This window comes from Typopeltis vanoorti, chromosome 22, assembly GCF_054136105.1.
Source record: "Typopeltis vanoorti isolate ZY-2024b chromosome 22, IOZ_Tvanoo_1.0, whole genome shotgun sequence".
NCBI classification, from domain to species: Eukaryota; Metazoa; Arthropoda; class Arachnida; order Uropygi; family Thelyphonidae; genus Typopeltis; species Typopeltis vanoorti.
The window spans coordinates 89,088,030-89,100,451 of NC_143570.1; the positions used below are offsets into that span (position 1 = coordinate 89,088,030).

General features: G+C 35.0%; 1 protein-coding gene across 1 annotated transcript in view; it reads left to right on the forward strand.

The window, feature by feature from the left end:
• Elp2 (elongator complex protein 2) overlaps positions 1-12,422 on the forward strand; it is a 218,242-nt gene that overhangs the window by 79,576 nt on the left and 126,244 nt on the right. Inside the window, exon 8 of the mRNA XM_090412092.1 lies at positions 10,815-10,910. Coding sequence (XP_090268218.1) covers positions 10,815-10,910 — 96 coding nt within the window. The remainder of the gene's footprint in view (positions 1-10,814; positions 10,911-12,422) is intronic.

Sequence of the window (12,422 nt, forward strand, 5' to 3'; positions counted from 1 at the left end):
AATCAGCCTGCCACAGTACTCAAAAAGAAGAAAGAAAGAAAAAGATACAACTGGCAGCATTGTGTGCAAGTTAGATGGATGACTTGGGCATGCCTAAAATATCTGTGAAGAAATGGCATAAAGGAATTTGACTGTCAAAGTGATGTTGCCAAAATGATGTATTGTGTATCATTAAATATAATCAACTTCTTATATTTTACAGTCTAATGGCTCAGTATATTGCATAAGCATAAAAGCAGAGAGCTGATGGCACTTGTCCATATATGGAAAAGATGTGCTATAGGTCTTGTGACTTTTCATGGTTGTGTCTGGGCTGCACAAACTAAAAGTACTGTTTACAGAATTCCTTAGTTTATTGAAAACATGCACATTTAAAAGGATTTTATTCAATGTTCTTTTAAGAGTTTATAAGACAAGTCTTATAAACTTGAGAAGTTCTACAGCTTATATCCCCCATTTTTTTTGCCAACATAATAATAAAACACTGTTGACTCACATATCCAAATTCATAGTGTTCCTGTAGCATGCCCAACAGAACAACCATGTTCTTAGTTTGAAATGCACTTCAAATCCTTGTTTCAATAATGAAAACTAGAATTGGCATATTGAAAAGAATTATAAAACCAGAGGAAAACTTGCATAAATAACTTTATTAATTATATGAAGAGCCAAAGGCTTCAATTCGGCAACATGAACTTATTTAAGTTAAGGGATATTACATCCCATATTATTTCTTAGCCGAATAAGAAACTCAGAGTTTCATACCGAATATAGAAACTATATAAAGTTCGGTGATTCCAAGCGTAAACAAATACCTGGATAGTGCACCTGATCCATTTGGTAGTGCAAACTGAGGCACCTCATAGTAAGCTCCGATCACTATTCTTGGTATTTACCTATAATGTGAACTTAGCTTCTATGAGCTGTATTACTGTTCTACATTATGAGAGAAGGTCACTACCCAGACCGGTTTCAACCTTTATTGAGGTCTCATCAGTGAATAGGTAGATCTAGTTAATACCAAGTTTGTAGCAAATAGAACTTGCATCCCTTCTATGAGAATTGCCAAGAAGGTGTCCTAATAAATTATTAATTATATGAAGAGCCAAAGGCTTCAATTCGGCAACATGAACTTATTTAAGTTAAGGGATATTACATCCCATATTGTTTCTTAGCTGAATAAGAAACTCAAAGAGTTTCATGTCAAATGACCTCTCATAATGTAGAACAGTAATACAGCTCCTAGGATGTTGAAAGTTTATTTTTTACTTGGTTAGAATATAATAAATTTAGTTTAATCCTTTATCCAAGTGTGAGCAAACAAAGTCTGCACCTGAAAGTATCTTCAGGACTGGGGTAAGGTAGTGCAACACCAGGATGACTCCTTGCAAAGGTGGAGCAAGCTACTAACACTCCTATCTCAGTATCTCCCATAATGCAAAACACATCTCATTGCAGATATGTCTAATGTTATGCATTAAGGGAAGGGCCACTACCCAGACTAGTTTCGACCTTTATTGAGGTCGAAACTATTAAGTGTTCCATGAAGAAGTTGGCGATAGTAGGAGAAATAGGATTGCCCATGGCTGTTCCTTTGATTTGTTGATATAATTTGATTTTAAAGGAGAAATAACAAGATTGTATTAGAAAATCAAATAGTTTGTCAATATCTGAATGAAATTCTTCTGAAGTAATTCAATGGTATCAGTGGGACTTCCTATACAGTTTATGACTGGTCTTAATGCAATATGTGGTTTATGAATTTTTGGGAACACCATGCAACCTAGGCCGATGACCGAAGGAAGTTTTAAGTTTTTCCCTCTGATCTTCATCCCAAATAGAAATATCAGTAAGATAATTAAGTCTGTTTAGTTGACTGCAGATAGATCAGATGTGAGGGATGTGTAAGTTGAATAGTCTCAAACTAATAGAGACATTTTTCTCTTGTATTATTTTCTGCCTTGAACAACAACAGCCTTTCCCTTGTCAGCCTTTAGTAATAATTAAATTATTTTAGAATGGCTTTTCCCTCTGAATTCCAGAAGTTTCTTTCTGAATTAAATGCACTTCATCCCTGGATCCAATTCACCTTAGAAGAAGTAGTAAATATGCAATTAGCCTTTTTAGATCTTTTAATTCTTTGTCAATCAGATGGTAGCCTGCATTTTTCAGTTTTTTGGAAGAAGACTCATACAGGCCATTATATTCATACTGTCTCTCATCACCATCCTAGTCAAAAGGCTGGAACTATATTAGTACATTAGGACATTGTACCTGTTCTTTAGAGGAACTGTTACAGAAAACATTACAACATATTAATTCCACCTTTTTATCTAATGGTTTTAAGAATTCTTTCATTAAAACAGCTTTTAACAGTTATGGTATTTCTGTCTCTTCATATACAGAAGAAATACTCACATTTCTATTCCTTATGTGCATGGCATTAGTGAATGTATAGCGAAAGCTTTAAAACTGAATATTTTTGTTACCTTTCACCCCATCAGAAAAATTTCTACCTTTCTTGCTTCTCCTAAGGACAAGCTTCCCTCTCAATTATCCAGACATCTACCAGATTCCTTGCTCTTGTGGGTTATCTTATTTTGGACAAACAGGAAGATCTGCTTTTATTCAGCTAGAAGAATACACGTGTTATATTAAATATACCATGAGTCTGAGCAGTCTGGACTTGTGGAGCATGCTATTGATACTAAACATAGAGTTTATTGGAACAAGACAAGAGTTCTTCAATAAAGAATTTCCTCATAGAACGGCTTTATAAAAAAACTTGAAACTTTACTTCACTGTCCTAACTTACACAGATTTACATCTATCCTCTTTGTGGGAGATAATGCTTTTTAAATTGGCTATTTAAAATCTGAATATATATAAATATATATATATATATATTTTCAGTAAGTTAGGAAATTATTGACCTTTTATAGTTATCTTTCTTACATTATCTACTTAGGTGGCACTTTTTAGAATTGTATGTTAATGTTTAATTGCCATTCTTTTACTGATGATGCCTATGATATTAGGCAAAAATTCTATGCTAACAAAATTAGTTTCGTGAGTTTTCCTCTGGTTTTATAATTCCTTTCAACTTCAAATCATATCTGAGAATATCAGAACCCCAAGGGATTTTTAATTCTCCACAACCTGAGACAGTCTGTTGGGTTCCCTTGATTTGTCAGCTGCTTTTCTGTTATCCTTTTTAAGTTTGTTGTACAAAATAAGTGTTGTTGGGTCATAAATTTCATTAGGTCTCTGAGATCACACATGGGTGTTGGTTGGTATTACTTGTTTCAGATCCAGATAATAACTGAGAGTAGGGAAGGTAAACTTTAACTTCCTGAAACACATCCTGAATGAAGAATCTATAGAACAAGTAAAACATTTCAACTATTTTGGCACAAATTTTAGTGCAGATGAAAATTAAATATGTAATAAACAACATAATTAGTAAAGTGTGACTTTTTTCTTGACTACTTGTATTAGAAACTATAACTCATTTTATAGGAATGTTAGTCAAGTGAGTAATATTTATTATCCGACTAGTTTCACTGTATTTTGCTATCGGCATCTTCAAGGATACAGTTGGTAAGCGATATGAAGGTAACAGACTTGGTTTTAACTAACAGTTCTAATTCATACAAAATTAGTACTGTGCGTGAGACAATATGTGTGTCACGGGTACATGATTTATTGGCTGAGAGACATAATGTAATTGGCATGAAAGTTCATTTCTTTAGTGTTTAGTGATCTAATTAAAGTTTTCCAAATATCTGGTAGGATTAGACCTTGATTCTAATTTAGGTTTCCTGTTGAATGGGCGACTATAGCAGCTTGAAGGTTCTGGAATGATAGTTCTCTTCTATATAGGGCATATGACTCTTATCCCACTCAATAAGATGGTTGGTAGTGGCGAAGTGGGAAGAAAGGCCTGAAATATCTTGTCTGTTGTTTCTAACATAGCCTATGTGCTCCTTCTGTCTCGTTCCTAATAAAGAAACAAATCGATAACAGTATCAACCTGTCTGTGTATAGAAAACTTACAAATACTGGACGTTACCTCCATTTCAACTCGTTACATCATATATCCCAGAAACTTAGCTTATTCATATGCTTAAGAAAAGAGCTATATAGTATACCACAAACCAAGATGACTTACACGAAGAATTAACTACAATATCCAGAGAGCTATCCTTAAATGGTTATCCTAAAAGACTCATCAACAAGATTCTCTTTTCAGATATACCACAAAGACAACGTGTTGACACCCAATACATCAGCACTGTAACTATTCCATTTGTTAGCGCCATTTCCAACAAATTGGCTATCCTTCTAAAACCACACAATATTAGAGTAACATTCAAGCCAGTCAACACTATTCGGAAATTTTTAAGATCACCGAAAGACCTTCATCCGTTCTACGAGTACTCTGGAGTATATGGAGTATACAATATACCTTGTTCCTGTGGTGTTAGTTACATGGGTCAGACCTCTAGAAGCTTTGAAACGAGATAGAAGGAGCACATAGGCTATGTTAGAAACAACAGACAAAATATTTCAGGTCTTTCTTCCCACTTCGCCACTACCAACCATCTTATTGAGTAGGATAAGAGTCATATGCCCTATATAGAAGAGAACTATCATTCCAGAACCTTCAAGCTGCTATAGTCACCCGTTCAACATGAAACCTAAATAAGAATCAAGGTCTAATCCTACCGGAAATTTGGAAAACTTTAATTAGATCACTAAACACTAAAGAAACGAACTTTCACGCCAATTACATTATGTCTCTCAACCAATAAATCATGTACCGCGACACGCGTATTGTCTCACGCACAGTACTCATTTTGTATGAATTAGAACTGTCAGTTAAAACCTAATCTGTTACCTTCATATCGCTTACCAATTGTATCCCTGAAGATGCCGATAGCAAAAATCGGTGAAACTAGTCAGATAATAAATATTACTCATTTGACTAACATTCCTAAAAAAATGAGTTATAATTAGTAAAGTATGGTAGGAAGTCAACTGAATAAATTCATAATGTTTAAACTAATTACCAGTGTCATGTGGCAGTGGAGTGTTTTTCTTCAAAACTCAGCTCTCAGCCAAAACAGATAAACCAGTTGGAGTATATATATATATATATATATATATATATATATATATGTGTGTGTGTGTGGCGATTAGTTTTTACTCGGTTGTTATACATTTCAAAAAATAGATTTAATGACTCCAAGACCGAGATAACATATAAAGATTTTAATGATAAATACTACTAGTTTCGGCATATAGCAGCCTTCTTCAGGTATTTATAAAGGAAAGGAATACTAATAAACATTGAATTATTTAAATAAACAAACTGGAAATTACAGGTACAAATTGCCTCACATAATCGATACATAAAAACGTTGTATTTTTCAAGTTGTTCCAACTGGCGTGCCATTGTTTGTTGCAATTGTGCGTGCAAGTTCACGTGAACGCCAATATTGAATAACTGCAGCATGGCTATCTGGGATGTTATAACTTAAATTATTATTTAAGTGGACCCGGTTCAGTAGGATTTCCCGTGATTCTACGATTTTTCTTTCAAACTCATCTTCACAGCGAAAAATATTTTCTGATCTATTCCAGCATACAGAGTGGCTTTGTTGGTCATCATTAGGATTATTTGAAAAAAGAACATGACTGGATAACGCAGTTGCATGAGATCTTTTGTATGAGATGTCTCTCTTATGCTCTTCTATGCGTTGTTCAATAGATTTGTTAGTCATTAAATATGACTAACAAATGGTCTTGGAGTCATTAAATATATATATATATATATATATATATATATATATAGAACTGACATTTAAAATGTAGCAGACATAGAGAGAATTATCCACACACACCTTAGGCATAAAAAAATATGAGATTATATTACTTTTACACAAATTATGGACTCTACAACTGTGTTATAAATAATTATTTTAATATTTCCCAACTTTTCAACCTTCATATTAAGGTCATCTTGAGTACACACACACACACACACACACACACACATATATGTATATATATATATACAGAGACAAGCTAAATTTACATTTCACATGATTCTATTTAAAATTAACTCTTAGGGAGAAAGGTTAAGTAGGTAGAATATGTGCCTTCCATATGTTTGGGATTTTTAGACCATCATTATTGTTAAGATTAAGGTGATTGATAAGAATCTCACAGGCCTTCTTAAATTTACTTTCATTCCCTGTTTTGGTCTGATGTAAAAAACAGGTGCTTTTCCAATCATTTCTATGTAAAGTGTTCAGGGCATGATCTGATTTTAAATAGAACCATAGGTAATCCAGGATCCTAAATCGAATATAACAATTGTCATGTTAAATTAGGACATCATTTTCACTGTAACAAAACTATCTATATGAAAGAATGTTTCTCTGATGTTGTCTTAAATAGAATATAGTTTTGATGTAGTTAATTAATTTATTTTATTTCATTTATTTATTTTAATTTTATTTTATTTCATTAGAGGTCAGGCCAGTAGAATAACCATTGATCAAATCATTGTTTCTTCAGCATACTATGTGAAATGTATATTTAGCTTGTCTCTGTATGTATATATATATATATATGTGTGTGTGTGTGTGTGTGTGTGTGTGTGTATACTCCAGATGATGACCTTAATATGAAGGTCGGAACGTTGAGAAATATTAAAATAACTATTTATAATTATGGACTCTACAATAATGTTATTAATAATTATTTTAATATCTCCCAAAGTTTCGACCTTCATATTAAGGTAATCATCTTGAGTATACACATATACAGATACAAGCTAAATTTATATTTCACATAGTATGCTGAAGAAACAATGATTTGATCAATCGTAAAATTGTAAAATGAATGCTGATCACTATGTAACATTAAAGGAAAGGAGATTATATTACATTTAAATATAGTTAACTCTCTCCATAGCAAACATTGTTATAGCAAAGTTATTTGCTAACATACCACAAATTCCAGGCTTCATGATTTCAGCTGTTCTAAAGAAAATTCACTATACCTTCCATTGTAACAAATTCTTTTGGTCTCTACAAGTTTGCAATGTTGAGAGTTGACTGTATGGAAACCAATGATAGGAGTGATGGGTGGTTTGTAAAACAAAGTGAAATTATATAATTTGATGGATGGAAAGAATATCCAGAACAGTGCAGACATGAACATATAAGAAAGAAAATGGAATAGTAATATGGAGAGGAAATAATCATAAAAGCTGTAGAAGTGAAGATGGGAAGGGTATGAGTACTGCAAAGTAGATGATCAGAAATGCATGTAGCCAGTTGTAAAGAATTCTAGAAAAACTAATAACTAGTAATAGATCCAACACAGACAACCAGGGAAACTAAATTATAAAGGGAGGAATGGTGTGAATGTGAGTGTAAGAGCAACAATGTTATATAACTGTGTTAATGATTGGAAAGGGCTTTGTAATGAAATGTTGACAAGGAGAGAACGATTTCGGCTTTGTGTTCATCCGGTTCAGATCCATCAAATATGTGTAAAGATGTCTACATTTATAAGGCATTAGAGAAGAATAGAGATCTGCAAGTTGTCCATTTGTATCAGGCAGACTGCAGACAAGACTATACAGAAGAACAGACAGGGTAGATTATTATGTTTGTACACAAATGCTAGGAGTATCAGAAACAAAGGGGTAGATTTGTTGCCTTAGTCAGTATGTTGCGACTTCAGATTGTAGGTATTAGTGAGACCTGGCTATCACAATCAGACAAACTAACTGGTATTGAGTGTCAAGGGTGCAGTATTTTTAGGAAGGATAGAGAGGATAGGAGAGGAGGGGCGTGCTGCTAATGATATCGAATGACTTGAATCCAGTTGGAGATGAGACCTATGATTGTAATACTCCCAATACTAACAGTATTTCATGTGGCAGTGAGTTTGAAGCCATCTGGTGTGAGGTGGAATCTAACAAGATCAGTTACATAGTGGGATGTTGTCACAGACCTGGTGATTCAGTTGCTAGTGATGAAGAAATGCATCACCAAATAGAAAAGATGAGCATGAAAAGAGTAATCATAATGGGAGACTTTAATTATCCAAATATTGATTGAGAAACAGTAGAATTAAGTTAAGGGGATAATAAATCCTTCATTATTTTAAAGCCGGATAAGAAACTCAGAAATCTAAATCTAAGAGTTTCATGCCAAAGAACTTTTGGTGGGTCAACACCTGGTTGTACAACACTTTCTTATCCGATTTTAAAATAATGAGGGATTTATTATCCCCTTAACTTATGCCGCCAGAAAAAATAGCCTCTTGGCTCTTTATTAAAGCAGTAGAATCTCATGAGAAGAATAAAACTGCATTTATTGAGCTGTTGCGGGACACTTTCTCATGTTACAGATGTGACATGAACTCGAGGTCAGAGAGTGTTAGATTTAATTATAGTGTCAGAGGGTGTTTCAGTTAAAGATGTAACTATTATGCCTCCAGTTGTTGACAGTGATCATGCAGTACTCACTTGAACAGAAAAAGTTACATGCTGAACTACAAAGTAGGAAATCATGACCAACTAGGGAGTATACTGAGTTCAGTGGAATGGGATCGGTTTCTGGATGGAAAGAATATTGAGATTGTATGGGAAGCATTTAAACAATGCTTAAATGATGCGATATCAGAATGTCTCCCTAGAATTCGAAGAATAAATAGGGTAGGAGTCAAATGGATGTGTAATCTTATTAAATAAGAGATTCGTAAAAAAAAGGACGATGTGGAAGGAATACTGTGTGCATAAGGATGACTTCAGTTACGAACGTTGTAAGCAGCAGGCTAAAATAGTCACAAGTGTTGTATGGAAAGCAAAGTCTGAGTATGAAAAGAAACTGGCTCTGCTTGCTAAAGACAGCCCACAAGAATTCTATCGATTATGCTGCAAGTAAAAGAAAGGATGAATATGAAAGGATAACTCTTCTAAATCCAGATGGTGTGAGGGTTACAGATGCAGAAGAGGTTGTTCAGCTAATGAGTGCCCAATTTGGTAAAACCTATCAACCTAGTGTATGCAACACTACTACTACCTCTTCACTGGATGAAGAAACACAGGTGTATGAGGACGAGTTATTAGAGCTGTTGCACAAATTGAATAAGAATTCAGCAATAGGGACTGTTGGGATATCAGCACATGTGCTAAAGAGTGTTCAGCTGACCTGGCTATTCCTTTGACCAGCCTGTTTAATATGAGTCTCAGAACAGGGAATATTCTGCAGAAATGGGAGGATTGTGTGGTAATTCCACTCCACAAGGATGGTGTAAAGACCGATGTATCCAACTATCAACCAGTTAGTGGTTGTGAAGATTTTGGAAAAATTGGTTATGGCTTGCATTAAGAAATGGGTTGACAGTGAATCTCCAATGAACAACATGGGTTTACTAAGGGAAGGTCATGTTTTAGCAACTTGCTCACATTCTATAACAATGTTACCATTGAACTAGACAAGGGGAATGGATACACCATGATACTTTTGGATTTTGCTAAGGCTTTTGATAGAATACATCAGGATGGACTCTTGCATAAATTGGAGAAAATAAGTTTGGGTTATAGATTAGCATGGATAAGAGGATGGCTGACTGACAGATCTAAAAGTGGTATATGGGGGATGTGAGTCTGCTGCAAGATTTAAGGTAACAAGTGGTGTACCACAAGGATCTGTGCTTGTCCAATGTTATTCAATCTGTACATTAATGATATTAGGAATTGTTTGACAAGCGACATTCAGCTAATGATGCAAAGATAGGTAGGGTAATCAGGAATGCTGCTGATATGCAGTACTTGCAGAATGATTTGAATAGGCTGGAATTATTGGCATGGGAAAATGGGTGTAAGTTCAATGGCAGTAAATGTAAAGTCGTTCACTTTGGCTTGATTAGATATCCAGTGTCATTATTATATTGGTGGGATTATGCTAGAAGAAACTAATGAGGCTGGGGATCTTGGAGTGTTAGTAGATAGGAAGTTGAAGTTCAGGGGCCACGTGGCAAAGATTGTAAATACAACTCAAAAAATAATAACAATACTGAAACGAATGCTCACATATAAAGATAAGGATGTCATTTTGCCTCTTCACAATGCCTTGATAAGACCTCACTTGGACTGTTGTGTGCAGGTCTGGTCTCCTGTTTCCATTGTGATTCTGGTATATTAGAGAGCATATAAAGGAGAATATTAAAAATGATATCAGGATTGTGGAATACTGATTATGAATACAGATTGAGAATTTGTAGACTGCAGTCACTAGCGAACCGGAGAAAGAGGGGCGATATGATTGAGACCTACAAACTTCTGAAAGAGTCATACAGGATTTCAATTGATGGAATTTTTTAATTTATGGAGGGTGGGCTAAGGACAAGAGGGCATCCTTGGAAGCCGAGAATGAAGGCTGCTAAAAAGGGGGTTGATGACTAGATTTTTCTCTCAGAGGATGGTGCATGATTGGAATGGATTGCTATTGAATGTTTGTGAGTTCAAGCAGTGTGAATGAATTCAAGAATAAGTATGATATCTTGTGTGTGTGTAGTATGTGGCCTCCCTCGATGAATCTCTGACTCCCTGGAGAGTCTGTCTTAATAATAATAATAAGAAGAAAATGTAGTTATATGTGAATTGTTTAAATATGATACAATTTTGTGTTTCATAATTTGATGTGTGGCAAAGGATTATTTATTATTCATGGAGTATGAAATATTTTATATGCTATATTGATAACCAGCATGATCTTGCATTTCAGGTAACATGTTCAAGTTCACTGTGATCTTGGAATCTATATCAACAGGACATGAAAATTGGATATACAGTGTGAGATGGGAACCTTCCCGACTTTATGGTAATTGAATGTTTAATGACTTACTAAATAAACATTTTATATAATGAAAATTACATAAAAAATGGAGGTTTCACTTTACAGATTCTTTATCAGGAAAACAAAATCTCAGATTTTGATGTCTTTTATTCCAGTGGGCTTGCATGTCACATCTTTCCATCTGTCAGTAGTCATTCTACTCTTCTGGGAAACTTCCCCACTCAGAAAGTTTCTGTTCTTTTAAATTATTAAAACAATTTTTGAGCTTCTTTGCATGTTTTTTATTATTATTATTATTTTATAATCATCACATACACAAGAGATCAGCAGATCATAAGCACATCAGTGCCTTGTGAGAGATGCAGATGATAACTTAGAAGTTTCTTGATGTTTTTTTTTTGAGGACCTGTAGGTTGTAGTTTCAGAATGCTTCATGTGGAAAGCTGTTTCAGAGGATGGAGGTTGAAGAGGAGAAGCTGCTTTGGTGTGTTTGCAGTTGCTCAGTAAAGGGATGCTGGGCAGCTGCTGCTCTTGTATTAGCAGGTGCAACAGAAAGCAGAGGAATGATGGTTGCCAATTCACTGGAGCAGTGCCATGGAAGTACTTGTAGAATATACTGAGTGTTGAAGTACTACATCTGTGAGAGAGGGATTATCTCCGAGTGCCTAATTGCTTGCCTCTGAACAGCATCAAGAATTTTAAGGGAAGTTTTAGGTGTGCTACCTCAAACATGTGAGCAGTATTCTAAGCATGGGTGAATTTGGGATTTGTATATAAGAGTTGGTTGGGTTTATAGCCTCCTGAATGAAAGATAATGCCTAGATTTTTGGATGCTGAGAAGTGGATAGAATAAAAGGGAAGAAGAGAAGCTGCTTTGGTGTGTTTGCAGTTGCACAGTAAAGGGATTGCTGGACAGTAGGTGCAACAGAAAATCAGAGGAATGATGGTTGCCAATTCACTAGAGTAATGACCATGGAATTACTTGTAGAATAGACTCAGTGTTGAAGCATTGCATCTGTGAGAGAGGACTTATCTCCGAGTACCTAATTCCTCTCCTCTGGACAGCATCAAGAATTTTAAGTGAAGTTTTAGACTCACTACCCCAAACATATGAGCAGTATTCTAAGCATGAGTGAATTTGGGATTTGTATATAAGAGTTGGTTGGGTTTAAACTAGCCTCTTGAATGAAGGATTTTTGGATGTTGAGAAGTCTATTGATGTTGATGTGTTTGTGCCAGGAGAGACTGGAGGTAAATGCTAATCCAAGCAGAGATAGAGAGATCTTCTGTTCTTGTCTGGTGATTTGTGTATTACTGAGAGTAAGGGTAGGTGAACTGAGATTTCTTTTACAAGAGAAAAGGAGAGGCTGTATTTTGATGGCATTGAACATGACTAGCTTATCCTTGCTGCATTGAAGGATAGTATATAGAGTGATGTTTAAGTCACTTGTTCTGGATGATCTTGTAACTTGGGGGTTCAGAGTACTGCATGGTTCAAATGAGTAAGATGAGTGGAGAGTACTATCATCTGCATAG